Genomic DNA, 27,691 nt, shown 5'->3' with positions numbered 1-27,691 from the left:
GGACTTTTGAAAGAATTGTCCTCTAATCCCCCACAGGTGGCTTCTCTCGTGAATTCAACCGCTGCCATGCAAGACATGATGGCATGGCAGAAAAACAAATTGGTCGATCTCGAAGATCGAAGCCGACGCTCAAACATTATCGTATACGGTATAGACGAGCCTCCCGATGAAAACGAAGACACTTTAAGAGATGCGGTTATAACTGGGATCTTTGAAGAAAAACTTGGTTTAAAATGCAAATCTGTTGCCCGTATACATCGTCTTGGACGGCAAGGCAGCCGAAGACCCGTGATCGCGTATTTTCAAGATTTCGTGGAAAAGCAGGCTGTGTTGCATAATTAAAAAAAAAAACTAAAAGGTTCAAATACGTATGTTCAAAATGATTATAGTCAGTGCACGCTGCGCAAGCGTAAACTATTGTGGGAAAGTTCAAAGATAGAACGAGATGCCAAGAAACGCGTGAGCCTAGTTCATGATAAGCTGAAAATTGACCGCGTATTATACATTTGGGATGATGCACGTAATGAGCGTGTGGCTCTTCCATCGCAAAGTGAAGCAAAAGATGACTGCCCGGAACCTTCGTCGCGAAATTCCACGAATGATTGACAGAAAGCAGGTGCTAAATCCAAAGACCTGATGCCCAGAGTCTCCTCAATAAGACGGATAAACTTGAATACCTTCTTTTAGTGCATGACCCACACATAACAGTCATCACTGAGACTTGGTAGCATGATGCTGTCAGTGATTCTGTCCTGGTACCCAGCTCCCACCAAATCTTTCGTCGGGACCGACCCACACGAGGAGGTGGTGTAGCAGTGGTATTAAAAAACCCTCTAAATGCAGTAGTCGTTAATCAAATCCCAGATCATGAAAGCTTAATTGTCCAAGTAAATTGTTGGGGCCATGTATTCACAGTGTGTTCTGCTTACAGACCGCCATCGTGTTCTCCTGATTATTTGTTTAGACTTTACGATCACTTATGCCTGTTTAAAACAGATCGCCTTATTCTTGCTGGCGATTTTAATCTACCTGAAATCAATTGGAGTAACCCAAAATCTGTCTTTGATGTCATTGGTAACCCTTTGACTGATATCATGCTCGCGTGCGATCTTGTGCAAACTGTGGCTGATTATACTCGTGAAATCGGGAATGCCCGTTCTACTCTTGATTTAATCTTTGTCAACAGGAGTGTGTCAGATTACACGGTATCAGTAGACGCTGGTATTTCTGATCACCATGTCGTAAACTTGTCTTTTCCCATCGAAAATCGGCAAGGCCGCAAGCAACAATCTGTACGCGTTGTGAAAAATTTTTCACGTGCGAATGACCAAGCTATTTTGGACACCCTGTGGCATTTTTCTGACAATCTATGTGATAATGCGAAATCTTTGTGGACGTCATTTAAGGAGATTGTTCAGCTTTGCCTAGAAAATCATGTACCAAGCAGACGTGCCCAAACTAACAAAAAGAACCCATGGATGACACGAGAAATTATTCATATCCATCGCAAGTTAAAACGTGCCAAGCGTAGAGGTCATTTCAATAGCACCCATCAAGCCCTTAAAACTAAGCTAGCCAGTCAGTTATCCGACGCAAAAGCAAAATACTTCACTCATTCTCGCCCGAGGTTTTTAAAGGACAGTCCTGAGAAGTTCTGGCGATACCTCAGTGAATCTAAGAAAGAACCGAACCAGTTATCTGTTAATAATTGTATTACACATGACGCGTCAGTTATTGCCAACCACTTTAATCACTACTTTCACTCTGTTTTCACCACGACTCACGACGACGTTCAGTTTGATTCTTCCCTCCCGGATCTGTCACCTGATTTCATTACGTACGAAGGTGTCTTTAATATGCTACTCAACCTTAAAGTGAAGACCTCTGTAGGACCTGATGATGTACCCAACGTATTCCTGCGCCGCTATGCGGAACCCCTGGCCCATATTCTTACTCATCTGTTCCAGCTATCATTGCGGGACTGTGTTCTTCCTGACGATTGGCGAATAGCCCGAGTGATTCCAATCTTCAAAAAAGGTGACTGCCTTGATGTTAGTAACTATCGCCCAATTTCATTAACCTCCAGTACGTGTAAACTCATGGAACATGTCTTGTCCAATTTCATAATCGCATTTCTTGAAAAGCACAGTGTTTTAACGCGTTTCCAGCATGGATTTCGGAGAGGTCTTTCAACTGTTACTCAACTAGTAACTACCATTCACGAAGTGGCATCCTCACTTGATAGGGGCGAGCAAATTGACATGGTATTTCTTGACTTCAGTAAAGCGTTTGACCGCGTCTCACACAGCAAACTAATCTTAAAGCTCCAGAACACTGGTCTTCCTCGACCGATTGTGAAATGGATTCAAGCCTACCTTAATAACCGAAAACAGTTCGTCCACGTCAATGGCTGCTCATCTGGAATTCTACCGGTTGGCTCTGGGGTCCCCCAGGGAAGTGTCCTTGGCCCCATTTTATTCCTCATATACATTAATGACATCGTTGTCTCAGTTGACACCGCATCCATTAGTATAAGGCTGTTTGCAGATGACTGTGTCCTATTCAAAACTATCCGTTGTACCAATGACCAAATCGTTTTGAACAATAACCTTAATGCTGTGAACCAGTGGTGTAATCTTTGATCTATGGAGTTAAACAGAGAAAAATCTGCCCTTCTTCGGGTAACTAACAAGAAATCTCCGGCTCAGTTTTTGTACAAAATCAACGAATATCCATTAGTTCAGGTCAACGAGTGTAAATACTTAGGTGTTACGATAACTAACAACTTGAACTGGACCAGCCACATTAATAAAATCTGTACATCAGCCCTTAGGAAACTAGGGTTTCTTCGTTTCAAATTAAGGTCGGCCCCTTCCAATGTTAAGCTGCTTGCATACAATACCCTTATCAGACCTCAACTGGAATATGGCTGTACAGTATGGGACCCTCACTTGAAAAAAGACGCAAATAAACTAGAAATGGTACAGAGAAATTCAGTTCGTTTCATATTCAATTCATACCGCAGATTAGATTCTCCATCGTCTCTAATGAGTGCTAACAACATTTTGACCTTAGAAAGCAGAAGAAAGATTTCCAGGCTGCGGTTTCTGTATCGGCTCTGCAATCACCAACTTGGTATCAACGCGCAATTGTTCATTCATCCACGTGAGGGTCGTCAAACTCGGCACACCCATCTTTACAACCTGGAACCAATCTTTGCGCGTACTAACAGGTTTAAGAACTCATTTTTTCCGCGCACTGTCTCACAATAGAATGCACTCCCAATAGAAGTTTTTTCCGCGCATGATGTAAATGTTTTCGAAGAACGAGTACGAAAAGCTCTGGGTTGATGTTACTGTTCGCTCTTTGCTGATTCATTTCTTTTTCTTTCTTTTTCTGTGTTTGCACTGCATGCTGCGCGTTTGATTGCTTTGACTGCTTTGACCTGTTGATTGCTTATGATTGCTTGTTTTTTTTGTTTTTTTTTGTTTTGTTTTTTTGTGATTGCTTGCTAATGGTGGCGCTGAATTGCGTTTACTTATGACCTGTATTGCCCTCCTGCTTGGTCTTCAATGACTGCAGATGTTTTAAATAAAATAAAAATAAAAAATAAAGAATGTAACTTTGCTGACTGACGCTCAGCTAGCATCTCACTCATGATTACATCTCCTAACAACCCTTGGCATACTGAAGACCGTCTTAAGAGCCTAAGAAAGAAGGAAAATTTGTACAGGAATATGACCCTTTTGCACCCATCTACATCAACGCTACGAACCTTGGCAATGCTGTTAAGACTGCCACGAAGGTTATTATGCGAATGAAATCATTAATTCCAACAAACTCCAACTGTCATCAATGACGGAATACTGCCTGTTCACAGCCCTTCCTCTGCAGCTACCCTACTCATTCTGAGTATTCAGTCTTCCCATGCCGAGGTCAAAAGCGAACATCTTCTGCTGATTTAGATAATATCGGCTAACTGATGTTCTAACACATATAGTTAACTTAATTTTGGAGTGCGGTGTCTTGCCCAAAGAGCTAAGAAATAGTAAAGTCTTGGCTATTTTCAGGAAAGGAGACTTCATCACCAAATATGGGCTCATCTCTGTCGTGCGTTTTCTTGAGTAAAATCATTGAGGAACCAATCTGTTTATGACTGTCTAGTTATATAGGCCAAGTTAACATGTTGCATGCAAGACAGTTTGGATCCTGGCAAGGTCTTTCCACTAACCTGGCTCTGATTTACTGTTTCAGTGACCAATGCAAATCAGGAATAGATAAAGGTAACTGTGCCGGTCCTGTTTTCCTTTATCACCAGTACAGCATGGTTTCCACAAAAATCTATCTATGATCACGCAGTTGGACGCTTCAGAAACAATAAATTTGCGAGGTGAGAGGGGCCTTATTCATCTAGACTTTTCCGAAGCCTTTGATAAGGTGTTCAAGAATCCCAACCTCACTAAATGGTTCACCTCGTACCTACAGAACCACCAGCAATATGTAATCTCTACAGTCTATTTGCTAAGAAAACTAGCAATTATTTCTTACTACAGCTACCAAGCCCACAGAGCTGTATCTGTATTGCTGTTGAATGCGTTCAGGTTGTTCGATCCTTGTTACTTTTGGCTGGGGATATTGAAACAAACCCGGGACCTGATTTTGAAACCGTGCTTGCTGAGCTATAGAAACTGTCTTCCGGGCAATCTACACTTCTCCCAGAGATACAAGACATGAAAAAACAACGTAAGGCTTCTGACACAGCAATCGCAGACTTAACAGCACGCATCTGTATCCTTGAGGCACAAAACCAACTTATTACTGAGATGCAGTTACGACTCGACTCGATGGAGACAAAAACAACACAAATGTGTTCTCATATAAAATACCTTGAAGCTCGTGTTGACGACGCTGAGAACCGGTCACGTCGGAACAATATAATGTTTTATGGCATCCCTGATAATGACTCAGCAGAAACTTACACACAATCTGAGGAAGCTGCAATCTGTCTTTGTTCCGGTACCTTAGATATAACAGTTAATCCAAACGATATTGAGAACCCGCATCGCCTCGGCCGTCACACACCTGGCAAAACCAGACGAATAATCGTAAAATTTCACTCCCACAAAACTAAGCTCAATATTGTCTAACGGAAAAAAATTCAAAGACACTGTATATAGCACCGATGAAGACTTCTCGCCTGCCGTTAAGAAGGCAAATCTACGGATTATAAACTGAGCTACAAAACCTTGTTTATCGGTTGCACACGGTACCTTTATGACGAATCCTCGGAAACTGTTAAGGAAATATCATAGCAGCCATCTGGAAAAAGCACCCCACAGCCTCACCCCAGGCCCGCGTCCCGGCAATCACCTCAGTCTACTCTTTCTTTTTCCGTAATTTACACTAATGTCTGCAGTTTTATTTCTAAGCGGGAAGAAATCTTGAGTCTTGCTCGTTCGTCCAATAGCAACGTCTTCGTACTAACTGAAACGTGGCTGACTAGCGAAATTAACGACAATGAGGTCCTGGCAGACTTATCTAACTTTAAGCTTTTTCGTAAGCACCGTCAGGGGTCTCATGGCGGAGGAGTGCTCATTGGTTTTTCTAATGATTGACCATTTTCGATCGTTTCCATTTCGTCTGATCTTGAAATAGTGTGGCTTTTCTGCCGTTGTCCTCCGCAGTCGGTTCTTCTCGGTGTTTGTCACAGGCCCCCGCATTGTACTCCGGACTTTTCAGAGAAACTTAATAACTGGCTGTGTGAACCTACTGCTAAATATCAAAAGTCGCATGTACTTCTCTTTGGTGATTTTAATTTCCCGGATACTGACTGGAGTACTAACACTGTTTCAGCATCAGGCACGGTGGAAGCCAACAATTTCAAAGAAGTGTGCCTGAACTTTGGCCTTACACAAGTTATCTCGGCACCAACAAGAATAACACAAACGAGCGCTAACATATTAGACCTACTACTCGTCAGTCATCCCGAAAGTGGTAAGTCAGTCACGATTCCTCCTGGAATAAGCGATCACGAAGTAATTCATACCGATGTAGCCTTAACTCTGCTTCGGAACCAAACATTTAAAAATACGATCCGTTTGTACAATAAGGGTGACTACGCAGAGATTAATCGTGAACTGGACGCCTTCGTTCAATCTTTCGGAACTAATTTTCATATTTGGCCTATCTAAGAAAATTGGACTATATTTAAGAAGAAAATTACTGAACTAACTGATCAGCTCATTTCTAAGTTCACCTTCCGAGAGAATTCACAGAAGCCATGGTTCACTAAAACGTTTGGAGAATAGAAAGAAGCGTCTTTTTCGCGCAGCAAAAACTAACCAGGCGGCCTGGGACAAGTATTACGCAGCCGAAAAGGCATATAATTCATCTGCTCGTAACGCCAAACGTTCCTTTTTTAACAAAGACTTGCCCAGAATACTACACACTAATCCTCGAAAATTCTGGGTCACCATCAACCCAAAACACAAAGGCGATATCAGTGTCACAAATGAAGCGGGAGACGTGCTTAGTCATGCAGAGTGTGCTCACATGTTCAATGTTGCATTTCAATTAGTGTTCACTGATGAATCCGATGCCCCATTTCCTGTGCCAAACACTCTTCTTTATAATTTTACGCTGCCTGTTGAACTTAACACGCCTGGAATTCTGTCGCTAATCGATAAAATGAAACTTTCATCTTCTGCCGGTTTCAATAATATCAACGCCACATTTCTAAACAAAACTAAACTCACCACTGCCAGTTATTTGTGTTTGCTATTTCAGCAGTCACTCTCTTCTGGTTAACTTCCTTGTGACTGGAAAAATGGGAAGGTCATTCCAGTCTTCAAATCCGGTAAATTATCGCCCCATTTCTTTAACAAGTGTGCCTTGCAAGCTAATGGAACACGTCATATTCTCCCATGTCAGTGCCTTCTTGGATTCGAACAATTTCTTTCATCCTGCGCAGCACGGGTTCCGCAAAGGCTTTTCTTGCGACACTCAACTAGCCCTTTTTGTGCATGACTTGCATGCCAACCTAGATCTTGACCTGCAAACTGACGCTTTATTTCTTGATTTCAGAAAAGCTTTCGATAAAGTTCGCCACAAATGCCTGTTGTACAAGTTATCTAACCTTAATATCGATCCTAATGTTGTTGCATGGATTAAAGAATTCCCAACTAACCGCACTCAGTCCATATTTGTAAACGAACACACTTCCAGCTTCCTTCCTGTAACATCTGGCGTCCCTCAATGTTCCGTACTAGGTCCCCTTTTGTTTTTAATACACATAAATAATTTGCCCTCGCATGTGTCCTGTAAAATTCGCATGTTTGCTGACGATTGTGTTATTTATGAAACAGTTAATAACAATTCTGATCAATTATCTCTCCAAAACAACCTTAACAAGATTCAGGATTGGTGTAAAATTTGGCTAATGGAGCTTAGCCCTCACAAATGCAACGTCCTCTCTTTTCATCGCCGCCGTAACCCGCTCGTGCCCTTCTATCACATAAGACTCCGTTCCCATGCTGCCAGTAGAATCATACAGCTACTTAGGCGTAACCTTGTGCGCCGTCCTCTCCTGGAAAACGCATATAACCTGCATCATTTGTTCAGCTAACAAATGCCTTGGTTTTCTAAAACGTCATCTTCGCGATGCACCCATGCACCGACCCCTTATGCAATAATGTCCCTGAAAAGGGGTCTTTAAGGGAACAAACTTGATCGACTGATTGATGTACAGGACCAGCTTACAACCGGTGTTATCGGGAGTACCTGCCTCGCTTCTGATTCATCAAGATTATTTGCCGCGTTGTTTACAACAAGATTGAATCTCTCAGTGACCAAATGAAATTGCAGAACAGCCTAGAGAGCATTATTAAATGGTGCGATGACTGGCAAATGGTGACCAATCCCATAAAATCTCTATGCATGTAGGAAAAAGAAGATCCTGCAATTTTGGTATTGTATGCGTGAGAACGAGCTTGGAAGGGCAGAGGAGCACAAATATCTTGGTTTATTATCTAGGAGCGACTTGAGATGGAATAGACAGATAGAGGAAATGCGTAATAAGGCTAACAGAGCTCTTCGGACCCTAAGGTGCAATTTAAAGACTGCATCACCCAAAATCAAGAATTTGGCTTATGGGACACTAGTTAGACCTAAAATTGAGTATGCGAAAATTGTCTGGGATCCTTACACAGAGAAAAACCGCAACAAACTGGAAAGGGTCCAGAAGTTGGCTTCACGGTTTATCTTCAACAAATATGGTCGAAATCACTCCCCTTCAAACATATGTCCGCTTGCAAACCTTCCCAGTTTAGAAATAAGGGCCAAACATGACAGGCTGAAATTTCGGTTCCTTGTCATAAAGAGTGAAATAAAAATCAACAGGCCAGCTATTTTGATATTCTTACTAATGGAACCTCTAGACACCACCACAGCATGCACATTCCGCCTCCAGCAACGCGTAACGATGCGTTTAGGTACGGTTTCTTTCCTTGAACTATGAAAGAATGGAACGTCTGATTCCTTCAATGCTTTCTTGAACAATCTACACAGTGTTGTATATTCCGGAAGTGCAGTGTACTAACCAATTTACGCTTTTCACTTGTTTGTCTGTGCTAAGCACTGTCCTTCAAATATCTATAAGGGTGCTTGAGTTTCGCCATTGTTTTTATTTTTGTGTGTCTGTGTGTGCCATAACATGCTGTATGCATTACATACATTGCTGCTGTTCTGTGTATTCAGTGTTGATTCATACGTCCAGTGTGACCAGTTGTTCGCATGCATTGTGCATTACCCGCATTTGATTAGTTGGAATTGCTTGTTTTTTTTTTTATTTTGTTTGTGGTTTCCACTTCTGCAGTGGCCCTTCAACCGGGCTGACAGTGTCAGTAAAGAAAGAAGGAAGAAGAAAGGTGTGACCATGTCAGGTTCCACGCACCTGCAGGAAGAGACGGATGACACTTCCGAACCAGAAAGAAGGCATTTAGAAGGAGTACGCATCTGGCGATGATGGAACGAGATCGAACACATTTTAGCAACATACTAAGAGACACAAGCTGCTCCATTTTAATGTGGGAGGTCCCAGTACAGTGCCCAACTTTGGGACCTCTTTGTTCATTCTCCTCCTTTGTAAGTTTTGTATATATTTCTGAATAAACTCTAAACTTTGAACCATAATTCTAATCACATGCTTTCTTCTTTCAAATCAATCGACAGCAATAAAACGTCTAACAAATCAAAGTTTCCAGTCAATTAGAACAAGCGCCAAATCCATCAAACTCCCTCAACAAGAAACGCATATCAGGCAATGCAAGGCGATGAAAGTCCAGCAATATGCAACCATGAAAGGAACGACGAGACAAAACAGGCGATAAATTATACCAAAAATTTCAACACCGAGTTAAAGGTCAGATGAAAACAGATGAATGCAAGTTTTTTTAGTTTATAATTTGTACTCACAGAGAATGCACTTGATGGCAACACATTTAGTAACGAAGGAACATAGAATGCATGAGCTCTTTTACCACAGCGAGTGGAGCCGCCGGGAATGCTATATCTCTCTTGTGGCCTGAGAGATCTACTCGGAACATACTCAACTTTATATAAACTTTACCACTAAAATGTACAACCGTTTCAAATAAGACAGCGTTGAAGTTTGGGAGCCTTAGAAAACTAGAAACATCGCATTCCTTTGGAAGTTGTAAACCATAAGCCCTGTTTTTTAAGACTGAGCACAAGATGGAGGTAAGTCTGTTCTGCAAACGAAGCACCCATAAGCTGCTATGCCATACCTTAAAGCGCTGTCATCCAAGGAACGCATTATTGCTTTTCTAACGGAAAAAGGCATGCAGCATCTAATGTTGAACAGCAAGCAAGAAAGAGCGCATAATTTCTGACAGAAGGTGAGAATTCCAAGATAAGTCACCATCAAATAGCAAACCGAGATTTTTTACGTGGGAAGCGTAAACCAGTGGTGTACAGGAGGTCGGGGCAGGAGGACAGCGGAGAACTAAGCTGAGGCTCAAACTCTTCCATCACATACTATACTACTCCCACATTGGCACTCCACGCGAAACACACACCTTCAAACCACATTACGTATCCGCACGCCTTGACCATGATCAAAAGGTACGCGAATACAAGTGCAGGACGGCAGCATACAGCGACTCTTTTTTTTTTCCGAAGACCATTTGTCAGTGGAACCGTTTGCCGGCCGTTGTTGCTTCCATCTCATCAAATGAATCTTTTTATTCCGCTTTGGACAGTGTCACGTCATGTCATAGCTAGATGGTGCGTCGTTATCTGCGCGCTGCTTCCTCATTTCGTGCGTTTCTCTGTGTATACCTGTGTCGTCCTGTCAATGCACAGTATACCTGCATGAAATACACATTTGAAGTTTTTTTTTGTACATGCATGTCTACTGCATTGGTGATTTGTCCCAGAACACACGTTTATTGGGTGAACAACACAGTTGACTACCCCAAATTCTGTACATAGATGCGCATTGCGTCAATGTTGTTATTCTTTGCTGACTTTGTGAATGCTGGGGCTGCTGTTTCTCTTTTTTTTGTATTTACCTGCATCTATGCGCTGTGTTACTGTATCAACCCCCCGACTGTAATGCCAAATGGTGCTGTGGGTAAAAGATAAATAAATAAATAAATGTAAATGTAAAGACTGGTCAACTTCTTTACTGGCTCACAGAAGCATAACAGATTTGTTTTGAATACGCTGATATGATCATTAAGAGCATCAGAAAGGTGCTTCCCACAGGAAACGATACCTGTATCACCAGCATATTGCAACAAACAACTGGGCACTGTGTTATCATTAACAAAGATATTAAACAGCAAACAGCTCAGAATGGATCCTTGGGGGACAGCTACTGCGAAAATTGGCGACCGAGACTAGCTGCCGTCGGTTCTGTACGAAACTGGTAAGCAATAGCAAAAACGAGCCTCTAAATCCTCGCAACTGAAGTTCACTTAAGAGCAGGCTGTGGCTTCACTCACGTCTAGAAACAATGCACACGCAACCACATAAAGCAAAACCTCCAAGAAGAACCTGGCTGCCTCTGCCCTTCACAAATGGCCAGCAGAAACGACACCGTGTTTGTCCAGAAAACCCTGCACACTCTGACGTTTCTCAACTATTTTGGATGTCAAAATTGAGATGGGTCGATGATTTTCTGCCCTACTGCGTGCTCAATTTTTGGAACATGGAATAACCACAGCGGGTTTCATGATGACTGGCATTCCGGCACACACATTTAAGGACGCAAAAACTTCCGCATAAAGCAGCAACTAAGACTCCACCGATGCCAGGAGTATTATTGGGTTTCAGGCTTGCAAGCAGACATTCAAGGTCATGTTCGCAAACCGGCCTGCACATCTCACCGATTGCATAATCACCTCAGTTTTAAACGCCTTTCGGGAAGGGCCACCGCATTCAACTCATCAGCCCTGCCCCGTGCAACCATTTATTGGAATAGTCTTCCTGACAACACTGTCCACATCTGATATTACGTTATTTTCAAAGAAAAAAAAAGCAGCATTTTGTTGTGAAGTGTGTTTTTCTGAAGTGTGTACTGTAGTGTGTTTTTCAAATTACTTCTATTTTCTGGTTGGTTGCTTGCTACTGTATAACGGTGTCAAAATAACCATCTTCCACTTGCTTCTTTTTCGCACCTGTTGCAGACGAGGTAGCATGGTAGGTCGGGGACGAGGTTAAGGGAACGAGAAGGAGTGAAAAACTTTATACAACTAAATTTACATCATGCACAAAGTAAGGAGCCTGATGACGAGACGCTCGATGATGAAACGCTCGATGATGAGACCATATTGTCACCGACAAACAGTTGAAGAGCACAGCCCGGGTTTTACAAGACAAGATGGGCGTTCCAGACAGCAGGGAGCGGGAGCGAGGAAGAAGACGATCTTCGAGCCCCTCGAATGCCCAAGGCATGGCAAGTTGCAGCTACAACAGTTCGGCCGCGGTACGGCACCACTGAATGGTTCGTACGGTGGCAATATGATGAGACCACTCGGCCGTACTCACTGCCGAGTTTTTAAAGTTCTTTCTTTCCCTAGGTTCCCTAGATGGGGGCCGGGCCTGCCGAGGAAGGAGGTTCACTGTGGCCCCCATCACACGCACACACTCCCGAGGGATCACGCCCCCGTCACGCGCTGGGAGAGGGATGCCATCCACGTAGCGCAGACGCCGGAAGGGCCACGAGCGGCGTTTCCGCGCATTTCATGCGTTCGCACGCGGTGTAGGGGAGACGCTCGCTCAAAACTTGATCCGGGCAGAGGGATGCGGCTTCCGTGGGTAATCCAGGCATTGGCCCAACGTGCCTTTCGTGGCTACTCGGCATTCTGCTGCAGCCACTCTGCTGTTCCCTTCCACACGACGAAGGCGAACACAGCCCTGTTACGTGACCCCCCCTCACGTAACACTCCAGTCAGAGCCCGTGAGGTATTTCAATAGATAAATAAGACCCTGCCAAAGAGTGCTCTAGGGTGTGTGGGAACAAACGTATGGTTCAGTGCCCCACACGGAGGACACTGAGGGCAGCTTCAAATGGGGCCGCCCAAACAGAGCACAGACTGGAAATCACAGGCCAATTTCAGAGGCCAGTCCCTTGAGGCGTGACCCGACCAATCCCTTTTCACACAAGACGAAACTCGGATGGAGTTACCCTATGAGCGCTCATTTTTCAACCTGCCTACAAAGTTTCAAGGTCTAATTCAACCTCCAACTACTAATTAATCGATATAGTATTTGATGCCACAGAACTCGTCATCATCATAATCACACTTTAGCACCATATTTCGCGCATACTAATGCTTTTAAATTTTCTTTTTTCCCCGAGAACTATTGACAAATGGAATGCCCAGCCTCTACAGGTGATAATGCCTGTTGATTTTGACAATGCACTTAGCGAGCTATTTTAGATTGCATTTGTGCTACACTGTTGTGTGAATTTGTTTTTCTGCCCTCCCTGCCTGGACCAAAATGAGGGTCTGCAGTATTGTGAAAATAAATAAAATAAATAAATAAGCCCCGAAATGGCAATTCTGGAGCAAAATGCAGCAGGATTTTGTTGCCAAAGTGTGGGCGATTTCCAGACCAGGAGACCAACAACTTTCTCTTTCTTCTTTCCCTTCCTCTACAAAGGGCCCAGACATGTGAGACAGTTACTGCGTAATTTCCTTTCCCTCAAAATACAATTTTCATTTTCCTCTTTCACTCCTCCCTTCCTGTACCGAGATGACAGAAAATTACTGCGCCATTTCCTTTCCTCAAAAAGCCTTGTGTTCAGCATGGACCCCCTGGCAACGCTAGCTACAACACGCTGCTGCGTTCCACTCCTAAAGGTGAAGCTCAAGCTTAATTAATTAAGAGTGAATTAGTATTAGCCATTGATAAGTAATTAGCTATTAATTAGTAAATTACCATTACTAAGTAGTTAGTACTTAATTATCTGTGGCGTCACCAGTGCCACCGAGGCAGTCAAAGCCTCTGCCCACTTTGACCCCCTGAGGTGCTTCCGCAGTTCTACTCGGGATGGCCATTGGTCAAACCACAGCCAATTTTCGCGCCTGTCTCTTCCCCACAACAGTGTCCCCAATGGCCACCACCTTCACCTTGTCGCTCCCTGGCATCACCCATTATTGTGAAATCCTCATGGAACCCCCGTAATCCGCCCTTTTTTTGAGGCCTCTGCAATGAATAGCTCGCACCAAATGTGATTTTCTCAACATCATAATTTTTGCCAACATGAATAGCCTTGCGCAAGCTTTTGTTATGTTATTATGACAAAATTTCATTTAATCTTACACCACTGAATTCAGAAAGAACTAAACGATGAAGCTATGCTACTTCTTCATGGCTGAGTCGAACATATCAAATTTTGTGAACAATAATGTCACCCGATTGCATTTCATAATATCACTGAACATTTCTGTATGATGATGTACCTTGAAGGGTCCCTGAAAAGCTCAAAAGGGTTGAGAATTGGGCCAGAATCCATACTGCTGTGGCACCACAAAAGACAGGGACGGAGACGGAGTGACGACAACACAAGTGCTCACTAACAACTGACACAATTTATTAAAAGCACAAAATACAGTCGACGACCGATTTTTCGGACTCTCTAGGGACCGCGAAAACGACCGAAAAATCGGGCAGTCCGGAAAATCAAATTTCACCGAAAAAATCACGAACTTATTACCACTATGCCGGAGAAAGCGGCCAATTGTATTGCACACATTCTAAAGCTCCTCATGACTATATTTTGCCGCGCGAAATACCGTGTAAACGCGTATAAGGGCCGCACTTTTTTTTTTTCCAGATTCGAGGGCCAATTTTCGGGGTGCGGCCCGCCCATACACGCGATGTGCGAAAAAACATTTTTTTTAAAGTAAAAACACACCAACCAGGGAATGAGCGACATTTATTCTACGTTCAATCGTCACTCGCGAAGTATTTAGACTCCTGAGCTGGTGCTGAGCTCTGGTGCACGCTCATGCCAAAAGAAGCCGCGCAGCATGTCCGCTGTCAACGCGTAGCCGTTGTTCCGAAATTCCATCACATAGAGGAGCAGCTCTTCTTCCAGTTCAGGAAACTCGCACGGCTTGCCTCGCAAAGCGCGCTTTTTGCAGCTTGTGTTTCTCTTTTGGTTGCACCATCATCGGACGCACTTCTCGGCCACGTCGAATTTCCCGCCTGCCGCACGCTTACCGACCGTGTTCGAGAGCTAACTCCCAGCCATGTAGCTTAAGGTGCTTGCCCATCGTGCTAAAACTGTGAAGCTCGGCGGCAGCACGCGAAAGCCACTATCACGGCGAACGCGCTAACACACATGCTAACACGCCACGAAAGGCTGGAGCTGGCGATACTGATGCCGATGTGAACAGCGGAAAATCGCGACGGAGAAAAAAGTTGATGATAATGATTACGGCGCCATCCATAGACAGCACTTGGAAGCTCCGGTGCGTGTGCGTGGCCTCCGCGAACGGCGCAGCGGGGGAGCAGATCGCGGCCGCGATATGATCCGGCGGTGTGCCCGAAGCGTGCTTCGATCGCGGAGGCCACGGCGTGCACATAGCCTCCGCAATCGTATTTGTGCTCCGTGTTCGGGACTAAAGACTCGGCACAGATGAGTTCCGTGAACTCAGACTACGGTTCAAGTTCGTGCGGCAGAAGACATTCAAGAACAGTACGAATTCGAAAACACGCGAGCACAATGTGCAGACTCGCGCAGAATTTCAGCGTCGCAAGAGGCTCCCTGTAAGCTTGAATTTCGTTTTGTTTGATCAAGTTTTCGATATCTCCTGCAGTCTGAATTAATGAGGTTCCACTGTACACATTATATGGCGGCTTGGGTACTGGCGGCGAGTGCGAATGAGGTCCGATAAATCGAGTGGTCAGTTGCGGTGCGTCCTAAATTTCAAGCTCTCTTACACATTGGCTCTATGGGCCATGTCGCGGTGCCGCGAAAAAGTCCAAATAATCAAGCATGTCCGAAAAATCAGGCGTCCGAATTTTCGGACGATCAACTGTATATAGAAAAAAAAACAGTTACGCGCGCAGTCCAGAACAAGGTTACAAAGGCACCAGGCAAAAACACGTGTTACAGTGTCACGAATCTACCTGTTATCATAGTTTAATGCTCTTTCAAGATAATCAACCTCAGTGTCAAGCAGCAGCAATGATGGCGAACTCCCACATTCATCGGCCAACTTCCTTATACAATCTCCCGGGAAGTCTGATGTTTATGCTTCCAGAGAATGCGCGTTTCTTTGAACAATGGGGCACACTTGTGGCTTTTGACATGCTTGGTCAGGTGCGTCCCCGAACCCCCGTCAAGTGACCTGGCGTGCTCCTGGAGGCGCACATTCACACAGCGTCCCATCTGCCCCATGTAGTGTCGACCGCATGTCAGGGGAATGGTGCAGACTGCTCCGCAAGCGCAGTCCAGCCTCCATCCCTTACATCCATGGAGTGCCTCACAGCCTGAAGAAGGTGGCTCGCCGTTATGAGGTGGACTTGGTGTTTTCGGCCAAGAATAAGGTAGGGCAGATATGTGCCGCCATTGAGAGGTGTGACGCACCGCGGGAGAGAAGGAACGCTTGTGGGGTGAAGCACTCCAACCCGTTTGTGGACTGTGCTTGCGGTGTGGTCTATTCCATTCCCCTGACATGCGGTCGACACTACACGGGGCAGACTGGACGCTGTCTGAATGTACGCCTCCAGGAGCACGCCAGGTCACTTGACAGGGGTTCGGGGACGCACCTGACTAAGCATGTAAAAAGCCACAAGTGTGCCCCGTTGTTCAAGGAAACGCGCGTTCTCTGGAAGCATAAACATCAGACTTCCCGGGAGATCGTATAAGGAAGTTGGCCGATGAATGTGGGAGTTCGCCATCATTGCTGCTGCTTGACACTGAGGTTGATTATCTTGAAAGAGCATTAAACTATGGTAACAGGTAGATTCGTGACACTGTAACACGTGTTTTCGCCTGGTGCCTTTGTAACCTTGTTCTGGACTGCGCACGTAACCGTTGGTTCTTTTCTATATATTTTGTGCTTTCAATAAATTTCGTCAGTTGTTAGTGAGCACTTGAGTTGTCGTCACTCCATTTCCGTAAAAGGTAAAATCACTTTGAAAGCACTAGGAGATTGTTGACATTGCGCATGCGCACTGTTTTTTCCATGTGTGTATGCATTATGACGTGCCTCTTCCCAATAAAAAAGCCCGTTGTAAGTTCAGTGTGTGTCCTGTCTCCTGCCTGGTCAGTGTCTGCGCTGTTGAAGCATCACTGTGAATCTACACCCAATGTGCAGTGGAGGTGAAGCACCTCCTCTGTTGAACAACCCCCCTTCCTCAGCCAAAAGGGGTACAACAACACGTGCCTTGAGCAGTCGGTCCCCCGGCTGCAGCCCCTGCAGGGAGGCGGGGCTTCCGGGCTGCACGGCCGTCACAAACACGCCCGCCTGGTTGCCGCCCGTCAGACGCAGACCCACATTGCTGCCGCTGGCCTCCTTGTGGAAGCAGACCAGCCGCGGCTCAGCACCCCTGCACGAACAACAAGGCACAGGGCCTCTCTCACCACACCACTCTGCCCAGAATGAAATGCAGGGTGCACGAGTTTCTGAGCTGCCCCTGGGAGCAGGCTTATTGCCCGCCTTCCTCACTCGATGAAGGGGCTCTCAAAAAAGTGGCCTGGATCCATGGATATCCTCGAGCAGTGCGCTCGGTACAAGCTGGCTTATTTCAGTGTCCTTCCCTATCCTCTCGCCACCTGGAAGGAGCCAGCCCAGCCGTTCTTGTCTGTGTGTGCACAGTGATTGACTGGCATGTGCAGCAGCGCGAAACCGAGCAGGGTGCAGCAAGCAGGAAAAAGTTGCCGGGAAGGGCTTGGCAACTTTCGTGCAATTGTGGCTTCTCTGCTGTACAATGTGGCTCAAGGGTTGATGAGAACAAAATGCAGCGACTGAGTGGGTTCATATGCTCTCCTCAGGGCCCCTTTTAGAAACCACACGGGAAAGCCACCTCGTTTCTGCACGTCAGCCCACTCCTTGGTCACAAGTTCGAGGCCGGTCGCAGACACAAGTAGCAATGGGACTTTACCCACAAGCCTCAGCAGTTGACAGTTGACAAAAAACCAAGGCACTTCACTTACGATGAACTCCGGTGAGCCAGGGGGTCTTCGTCGCCATCCAGGCTGTACTCTGCGCACATCAAACATGCTGCTGCATCACTTTTTTTTTGGCCTCTAAGATGGCCAACATGACAAAAAGCCCAACTGTGAGCACTGCTTCCAATGACCTCCACTTAACCTTGTCCTCTGCCGGCTGCAGCCATCTTATCCCTGCAAATGTCCCCCTCCTACAAAAGTTTTCTCTTTGGGACCAGCGGTTGTCTTGCCTTCGCATTACATGCCCTGCCCAGGCCCACTTCTTCCCCTTTATTCCGACTAGGATGTCATTAACTCGCGCTTGTTCCCTCACCCATTCTGCCCTCTCAACGCTACACCTTTCCACAGCTGTTACTTTCAATTTACTTTGAAGCCTGTTTGTTGGCTTTCCCATTTCCAATCCATACGCGAGTGCTGGCTAGATACAATCCTCTTGAGCAGGGGTTCTGTGATCCCCCCTTGCAGGGTCACCATAGCTGGCTGGACTTTCTTGACTTTATTATCCCGCACCAGCAGGGTAGGGCCAAGCATCACGAGCGTTGCACTCCCTTCTTCACCCTGGGGATGTGGGCCACAACTGCTGAGCTACTGTATGGTCAGTTGACTCCAATTATGGGTAAGCCAACCCCACCCGCAGGCGAAATACAGGTCGACACTGCCTCACCACAGCCTGCTCATAGGTTTTTCACAAATCAGGCAAAGAAACAATTGTTTCTTTAAAAAATTAGCGGAGCACAAAAACAATCACGCGAAAGAAAGACAGGACGACGTGCTACTGACAACTGAATTCTTTATTGAAGGACACACAGAATACAACGGTCATCGTCACGCCACCTATCAGCTGCAGTAAATGTCTGGAGTTGGTAAAAAAATGATAAAACGATGAAAGAAACCTTTGACACGAGGTGATTTAAAAGCCATAAGAGAGTTGATGATTCGTTACAAAGCAAAAAGGGAAAACAACGAAAAGATCTGACGAGGTTTATACACCGCGTCATACACCTCGTCAGATCTTTTTGTTGTTTTTCCTTTTGGTTTTAATAAATCATCAACTCTCTTATGGTTTTTAACTCACCTCGTGTCAAAGGTTTCTTTCATCGTTTTATCATCTTTTTACCAACTCCAGACATTTACTGTAGCTGATAGGTGGCGTGACGATGACTGTATATATTCTGTGTGTCCTTCAATAAAGAATTCAGTTGTCAGTCGTTCTGTCTTTCTTTCTCGTGATTGTTTTTGTGCTGCGCTAATTTTTTTAAGAAACCATGCACCGACTCACCCAAGTTTTACTTGAAAACACTCGTTTGTCCACGAGGCATCTCTCAATACCACCACTGCTGGCGAAATACTGCCCGAGAAAAACGTTGCGCAGGCGTGTCAGCCAGCACCTTGCTCACAGCTGCCCTGTGGCAGCAGCCATTCATTGCCATGCACACACCCCCGCTGCAGCGGCAGCTTGCCAGGCTGCAGAACAGACCGATGATCCGCCTTCGCATCAGGCACCTCAGATATGCTGTCAGCCATCACTGACAAGTGTCCCATGCAGGGCTCTCCAACCCATTTTTCCACCCGCCCAGGGACCCTCCACCCACATCGGCAACTCACTCCTACCACCTAAGACGCATCGAAACACTCACTTTCCCCAATCTCCACCATCTTCCCAACATCACACGCAGATATGTGCGTGGCCATATTCCCGCACATACATGGACATGCACAACTACTACACCAAACCATTAAAAACCACACAATGCAACGCTGGAGCAGTTACGTTGTGCACGACTGCTTGTCCCTGTCTCCTTTGCGCAGCCCTCACCAAGCTGTGGGCCGTCCAGCCCAAACCAGAGTTTAAAACTTAGAAAACGTTAATATTAATTTTGAGACCCACCGCTATGCTTTGCCTGTCTAGGTCACTGATCATGCTTTGTAATTCACCCCCTGAGTTACTTATCAAGGAACTGTCATCAGCAGATGACATCCATTTCTTATCCTCTACCTTGTGAGCACCTCACTCACATGGCCTGACTGATTTTAATGGACCTCCTCGAGTCGTTATCAGTGACCGCGGTCGCCAGTTCACGGCAGACGTCGTGGAAGAGCTTCTGCACCTTTGTTTGTGCCATTTTCGCCACTCGATGCCGTACCACCCCCACGCGAATGGACTCGTTGAACGTACCAGCAGGACACTTATGAACATGCTTGCCATGTATGTTGATTCCCTTCATAAGACCTGGGACGATGTGCTTCCCTTCATTACATACGCTTATAACATGTCAAGGCATGAAATAACTGGTTACAGCCATTCTTTTTTCCTTCTTTATGCCTGTCCGCCTCGAAGCTCCTTCGACACTAAGCCGCCTTCTATTGCAAGCACCCTATGCTGCGCTGAAGAAGCCCGTAGGATTGCCCAGATACGCACCTTGGCATCGCTCTAAACAGCGTTACGAATGCCGGCGCAAGGATGTCTGCTACCTGCCCGGTGCATGGTTGCGGATGCCGTTCTGCAAGTGTGGCTGGTCCCAAAAGCTGCTGTCCCACTACACAGGCCCGTTCATCGTTCAAGGTCGCCTCAACGACTTGAACTACGTTATCTCTCCCCGATCTACGCCAGGGCGCCGCTCAAGGAAAACCCAGGTCGTGCATGTCGCACGGCTAAAGCCCTTCCACTGTCGATTGAATTCACTGGCCCAGATCTGCCAGTGGGGAAGTGCCACCCCTGCGGACCAGCGAAGAAGTGCGCACGCAGAAGGAGGTTCAGTATGCTGATGCACCTGCCTGTGTGGACAGAACCTGTGACAATATTCTGAGGGCCCACTTGGGCAATGAGCAGTGCGGCCAGGTGAGAAGGTTGCTTTAAAGAACAGCGTGTGTGACCAGCGACACCGGACTCATGCACGTGGCAAGTGTCTCAGTAACTTGTCGGGAGAAGACGGCCTCTTGAAATCAAGTTTGACGGCAAGCACTCTGACTGCTGCCCCATTGACAGTGTGCTTGCAGAGGAGTTCTCCCCGGAGTGCACCCCACTGCTGCTGGGGGCTGCAGAGGGCAAACAGCGGAGGTGCGCACCCAGTCTGGGCAGGGTGGGCCTTGGCGGTGCCTCCGGCTGGTCCAGCTGGCAGGCGTCCACCAGGGGGCCCCGGTTGCGGCCGGCCCTGCGTGCACCAGCACAAACACTTCCTCCGCGATGGGCACAACACCTTGCATGACGATGCACTCACGTATTCGTCTACTCTGGCAGTCAGAAAGTACCCTTTTCAAAAATGTTTTACCCCACACAGTACTCCCATTAGGACAAAAAGCGGCTCCAAGACGTCTGGATGTCAATGAATCGACAATCAGGGGATAGAGGAAATATCGTGAGGAATTCTTTAACTGCGACAGCCTGCGAAAAGGCTTTCAGGGGCCCAAGAAAGGAGCATGAAAAAAATTTAGAGAATGATGAAGATGTTAACTTGGTAAAACATTACAGGTCTTGCCAGGATTGTTTGCCGCATTTTGAAGGTGCAAGGATTCTAGGCAAAAGCAAAGATCAAACTCCACGTGAACCACTGGAAGCTTACCATATAAAGAAAAAGGGGGAATTTTGCGTAAGCGATACTTCTATTCATTTGCATAAAGCAGGATGTGATCTTTTCTCTGCCATTCGCGGCGGAACCTTTATACTTCCCATTGGTGGCGAAATAAAATTCAGTTGTGAGCAAGCAGCGTTTGTCCCTGTCGCAGGTGGTTTCTTCCTCACACAGTTGCAGACTTCACAAGCGAGCAACGTTCCCGACCACCTGGAGTAAGCACTGAAGCCTCTGAAGCCTACTTGAAGTAAGTCTCTGCGACAAAGGAAACTATGAAGCCTTTAGTCTCGTATTAAGCCAACATCACAAAACATTGGAAGCATTTTTTCACGATCATTCAGTAAATGATAATTGGTCCCGTTTTAAGAACAAGGTTAGCGAACTAACCAACAGAAACATCCCCAAAATAAGCTTCAACTCAGGCCGCCAGAAACCACGGTATACCAAAACGATAAAAAGGCTGGACAATAAAAAGAAACGCCTTTTCCGTGTGGCAAAATTAAAGGAATATGACGACTGCACGTGGGAAAAATACTATGCAGCCGAACACACGTACCTATCTGCAATCCGCAACGCGAAATACTCTTTCCTTTACAACGACCTCCCCAACTGTTGACTTCCAATCCCAGAAAGTTTTGGCAGGTAATAAGTGAGCATCCGGCACATACCATCACTCTAACTAAAGAGTCTAGAGAAGATGCTGATGACAATGAGTGCGCTGACATTTTCAATAATGCCTTTTCATCTGTATTCACTAATGACATTCACCCACCAACTGCAGCTTTCGCCGTCAATATAGAGTCCAGCATGCCTGCTATCGCGTTTTCTGAAGCTGGCATTTCCTCGCTCATTGAACACCTTAAAACTTCATCATCGGTCAGTGTCGACGAAATTACCGTCCGATATCAGTCTGGTAACAAAGATACTCCTTTAAATTACCGTCCGATATCATTAACCAACCTACCTTGCAAAATCATGGAACACGTCATCTATTCTCAAATCATGGACTTCCTTGACGCTAACAACTTCTTTCATTCCCTCACAACACGGGTTTCGCAAGGGTTTGTCACGTGAAACTGAACTGGCCGTCTTTCTTCATGACGTTCACTCCAACCTCGACCGAAATTTACAAACTGACGCTAATTTTCTAGACTTTGCTAAAGCATTTGACAAAGTTCCCCACAGGCGTTTACTGCTAAAACTAACCATGCTAAAACTGCATCCTAACGTCTTATTGTGGATCGAAGAATTCCTTTCTAACCGCTCCCAGTTTGTTCTCGTTAACAGCCAGAGTTCCAACCCTCTTCCAGTAACATCAGGCGTACCCCAAGGTTCTGTACTTGCTCCCCTCCTATTCTTAATCTATATAAATGACTTACCGTCAAACCTGGTTTGCAATGTTCGCCTGTTTGCAGATGACTGCCTTATTTACCACACAATTTCCAATACCTCTGACCAATCACAGCTCCAAAACAGCATTAACACAGTGCATGCCTGATGCAATGACTGGCTAATGTCGCCTAATCCTAATAAATGTAAACTCGTATCTTTTCACCGCCGGCGTTACCCCCATGTTTTCACTGACTCGGTTGCTAACGTTCCACTAGAATCCGTATACTCATACAAGTACCCAGGCGTCACCTTGTGCCAGGATCTCTCCTGGATCTGTCGTAGCGAACATCGTCGCATCAGCTAACCGGTCATTGGGTTTTTTGAAACGTCACCTACGGCATGCCCCTCAAAGTATTAAACTTCTCGCCTACCGATCACTCATCCAACCAAAGCTAGAATACACATCCGCTACCTGGAGCCCGCAACAAGCATATCTCATCAATTCACTAGAATCTGTCCAAAATCGCGCCACGAGGTTCATTCATTCTGCCTATCCATACAACATCACTGTATCATCACTTAAACGACAATCAGGTTTATCAACTCTTGCCCATCGTCGTCGCATTGCTTCTCTTAGTCTGTTCCATAAGTTTTCTTACAGTTCCCTCGGCCGACCGCCCTACATCACACCGCCCGCTCGCATATCTCATCGCACCGGCCATCCACTGCAAGTGTCATGCCAACGCGCCCGCACCGTCACTTTTTCCGCATCCTTTTTTCTTCGCACTGCTAAAAACTGGAATGGCCTTCCCCACGAAGTAGATGCCATCACCTGCCAATCAAGTTTTGTTAACAATTTAAATATGCACTTCATAAATATCATGTAGGCAATCCTATTCAATCTATATTTGTACTCCCACCCCTCATGTAATACCCCCAAAGTGGGGTCTTTAAGGTAATAAAGTGAAGTGAAGTGAAATGCTTCAATGTAAAGCACGAGAACTTGTGTGGGACACGGGTTTGACCCAAAACCAGTTCAAAGCATCACGAGGCTGGGTGCAGAAGTTTATGCGAAGGGCCGGGTTTTTCCTTCGACGCACGACTTCCATTTGCTAGAAGCTTCCCGGGGACTTAGAGTCAAAACTTCAAGATTTTCCGTGATACATCATTGATCTTCGTCGCTCTACCAACATGTCACTGGGACATATCAGCAATGCCGACCAGACCCCTGTGTATCTGGATATGCCCAGAACACTGCACATGTCTGGTGAGCACGAAGTTCACCTTAGAAGCACAGGCAACGGAAAAAATCAAATAACCGCTATGCTGGCATGTTTGGCTGACGGCCGCAAGCTCCCTCCATTCATCGTTTTTTGCCAAAGGACGATCCCGAAGGAAATTTTCCCAAAAGATGTTATCGTGTGCTGCCACGAAAAAGAGCTGGATGGACTCAAATCCTGTCATAGATTGGAATCGCAGCGTGTGGGACCGAAGGCCAGGCGCACTGCTGCGTCCGGAAGCAATGTTGGTTCTGGATTCTTTCTGAGGTCACCCGACACTCGGCGTGAAACAAAAGCGAGACCGAAGGCATCTGGTTGTAGTAACGGGTGGCATGACCTCCATTCTTCAGCCTCTGGACGTTTGCTTGAACAAGCCTTTCAAGGATCACTTGAAACAGTTATACTGGGAATGGACTGAACCAGCCACAACACCTGCAGGCAGGCTGAAATGCCCAAGTGCCCACTGGGTTTCAGCAGCCAAGTACGGGCTGTCTCATGATTTGGTTTATCGCACACTTATGAAATGCTCTAGACGGAAGCGAGGATGACCTACTTCGAAGGCAGCTAGTAACAAAGAAGAGTCTTGCCGTGATGATGACAGCGATGGCCGTGAGGATGCATAGGAATGCGCATTTGGCATGTATTTCAATCAAGTTGTATTTGACTTTCAGAACTGTGCAACATCGGTTCCTCGCATCACCTTCGGGTTGTTTCGGTTTTTCGTTCACACGGCCGCAGTCTACCCTCGTGTTGCAATCGCGGTCACGTTACATTTGAGTAAAAACAGTCTCGTTCAAGAGACACGGTTACAAGAAACACTTGGTTATAAGAGACATTTGAAAGCAGTTTGGTTGGTTTTCCTATGTTTGCCATCTTAACAAAATCGCATACAAGAGACACAGTTACAAGAGACACTCCGTTACTAAGGACAACTTTTTTTAGGTCCTACCCTAGCAAAAAAACTGACAGAAATTTCTACAAGTCTTTTAAAAGTATGTATAGGTCGTACAGGTCCTTCTATTAGTCTGATTTATATTCCTACCTGACCTATAGAACTCTGTACCAGACTGGTAGGGAGCAGATAGATCTCACTGTGCCATGTACAAGACCTGATAGGATGATGTATCAGTCTTTTACAGAAAACAGAGATCCTCATACAACATATAGAATTCCAACTGACACACTAATAAAGCCCGGTAGAATATTACAGAAGAGGGCAAATACGGGCTGGTTGGTACATGTTTCACGAATTGGAAAAGCGCTGGTGTAAATTCCTAGTCAAAGTTTGCTTCAGTTTCGTGTCTTTCAGGAGTGCAGAGATATTTTGCATTTTTTTCTCCTCTTGTTCTGTGGTTGATGTTGATTGCTTTTTGTAGTTTGCTTATAGCAGTTTTCTTTTATTGCCTGCTACTCTGGGCTCAAGCTTTTACTGTTTAATGCGAAAATATTATTCCTGTTTTAAATGTGATCACCCTTCTGCTATTCCTGTTGTGTTCTTGACGAGAAGGTATGTGTTCATTTACAGTGAATTTCTAGTCAGTGGCTCCTTTCGTTTGTTTTATGGTTTACAACTTGCAGGATATGCAGTGTTTTGAAATACTTTCTGTCACTCCTCCTGTTGGTGTGGTTGATTTTTATTGGGTTAATACTTTCTTCAGAGCATTTTTTTTTGTTTCCTGCAGGACAAGGCAGGTGTGAATATGATGTGGGTTTCATTGTTATTCAATGTAAAAACCTTTGCTGTTTTAAATGTGATCAATTTATTAGTCGTTTTTGAACTGCTTGGTACATTAATTTTGTTGTGTAGATTTTTATTATGAATTCCTTCACAAATTGTTTGCTTCATCATTTGAATTATATGTACTGCCTTTTGTGATAATACAGAAAGATTGTTTTTTACTTATTTTCTTGGCTGTCGAGAAAGCTTGTTTCTCCTCGATTCACATACTACAATTATACAACACATATAGGTACTGATAGGCGCCATAGATCTGGTACACTAATACGAATACTCTAATACACTGATAGACTTATATACGCAGAATAACGCTGATACATCCAGAATAGAACTAAAAGGAATTTTATCAGTGTATTAGTTGTATCGTTTCATAATGCAATAGACAGAACTGATAGGATTCTTAACAGTTTATCCTATCAGAATTTTTGCTAGGGTAGAGTAAATTCTTCACTATTTAGAAGAGACACAGCCGAGATAAACTTACACAATGAGGGCGACGTTGTACCAACTCGTACGCGCTGCACTTTTCATTCCCTTGCCTCGATTCCGTTCCGCAGCTGAATGTCACACATCGCATAGTTGCAATTACTGTCTCGCTGCACAGAAATTGGAAATTGCCGTAACATGTCCTCATGAAGAGATCGTGAACTTCCTCCTCAGTTACTGTAAAAACCCGCGTATAATACGAGGTTTTTTTTCCCATAATTAGCGTCCTAAATTTCCGCCTCGTACTATTTGCGGATCCGAACAAAAATTTTCGAAGTTGCTCGAAGTTTTGGTTTCGTTTTTGCGGCGTGGCTACGGCTTGGCTTCGCTATTGGCGCGTGGCTATGGCTTGGCTTCGTTACTCTCGACAAACGCCGTCACGACGTCGTTTCTTTATTGATCCGTTGGGTGCGCCTGTTGACAACGCACGTGCTCGCATGTAAGGCACGCTTCGTGAAGTGGATATTGTTTTAGAGAGCACGATGTCACGGTCTCGAAAACAGTACTTGGCTACTTTCAAGCGATTTTGGCTGCGGAGAACATCGGCAACGGTGCGGCCGGGAGGCAGTTTGGTGTCGTCGAAGGAAGCATTCGTGGGTGGCCACAACAGAAAGAAGCCCTTTTCGCGTGCAGCGGAACGCGACAAAGCTTTCGCGGCCGTCTGATGGTTGTGTAAACAAACCGTTCAAGGACGCAGTCAGGCGGTGCTACGCAGAGTGGATGCGCTCAGGTGAGCCTGCAGTGATGCCAACCGGGCGGCTGAAGCGGGCTTAAGAAGTGCGGCATCTCGAACGCCCTCGATGGCACGGAAGATGAGTACATTTGGGATGATTTGTCGGACAAAGAAATGTCCGACGAAAGCGCTACTGAAGAACAAAGTAATTGAAGTGAAGTGCGGGATGCGATTTGAATAAATGTCTTCTATGAGCTTGTGTTACTCGTATTATACGCGGGTGAAACTTTTTTTCCCATTTCGCGTCTCTAAAACTTAGCCCCGTATTATATTCGGGTTCGTATTATACGCGGGTTTTTACGGTACTTCACGGCTACAGCCCAGACGATGTATTCAACACGGATGAGAGTGGTTTGTTCCACAAAATGAGGCCAGAAAAGACACTGTCACTCGCCCGACGCATGCCACGGTGGGAAGCGGTCAAAGGAGCGCATCAGCATCTTTTTGGTTGCATTATGTCACAAACTGAGAAGTAGCACCTCCCTGTGATTGGGAAGTTGAGACGGCTCCGTTGTTTCAGCCGCTGGCATCACATTCCCGTCACACACGAAGCAAACCATAATGCACGGATGACATCCAGCATTTTCAATTCCTGGCTGCTAAAATTTGATGAGAAGATGAGAGCTCAGAATCGTGATGTGCTTCTCTTTGTGGACAATGCTTCTTGCCCCACCAAGGTCCCTGTGCTCAAAGCCACTGAAGTTACTTTGTTCCCTCCACACTCTACATCCCACCCTCAACCAAGAGATTGTGCACTTTGTCAAGTTGCAGTACAGAACAAGGTTGGTAGAACGTCTGTTGCCTGACATGCAGCAAGGCTGTGCAACAGTAATTGACGCG

The 27,691-nt window shown here is 45.6% G+C and overlaps 1 protein-coding gene across 7 annotated transcripts in view; it reads right to left on the bottom strand.

Moving 5' to 3' along the window:
* pyd (zonula occludens-like protein polychaetoid) overlaps positions 1-27,691 on the bottom strand; it is a 357,804-nt gene that overhangs the window by 115,738 nt on the left and 214,375 nt on the right. For all 7 annotated transcript variants that reach the window (XM_089563940.1, XM_089563939.1, XM_089563941.1 and 4 more), the window contains exons 8-10: positions 20,780-20,865; positions 17,699-17,747; positions 16,929-17,091 (exon numbers count right to left, since the gene is read on the bottom strand). In XM_089563940.1, coding sequence (XP_089420066.1) covers positions 16,929-17,091; positions 17,699-17,747; positions 20,780-20,865 — 298 coding nt within the window. The remainder of the gene's footprint in view (positions 1-16,928; positions 17,092-17,698; positions 17,748-20,779; positions 20,866-27,691) is intronic.

Source organism: Amblyomma mixtum, chromosome 10, assembly GCF_055824585.1.
Source record: "Amblyomma mixtum isolate Tamu chromosome 10, ASM5582458v1, whole genome shotgun sequence".
NCBI lineage: Eukaryota > Metazoa > Arthropoda > Arachnida > Ixodida > Ixodidae > Amblyomma > Amblyomma mixtum.
Note: the sequence above shows the minus strand (reverse complement) of the source record. Positions and strands in the feature narration are given on the sequence as shown.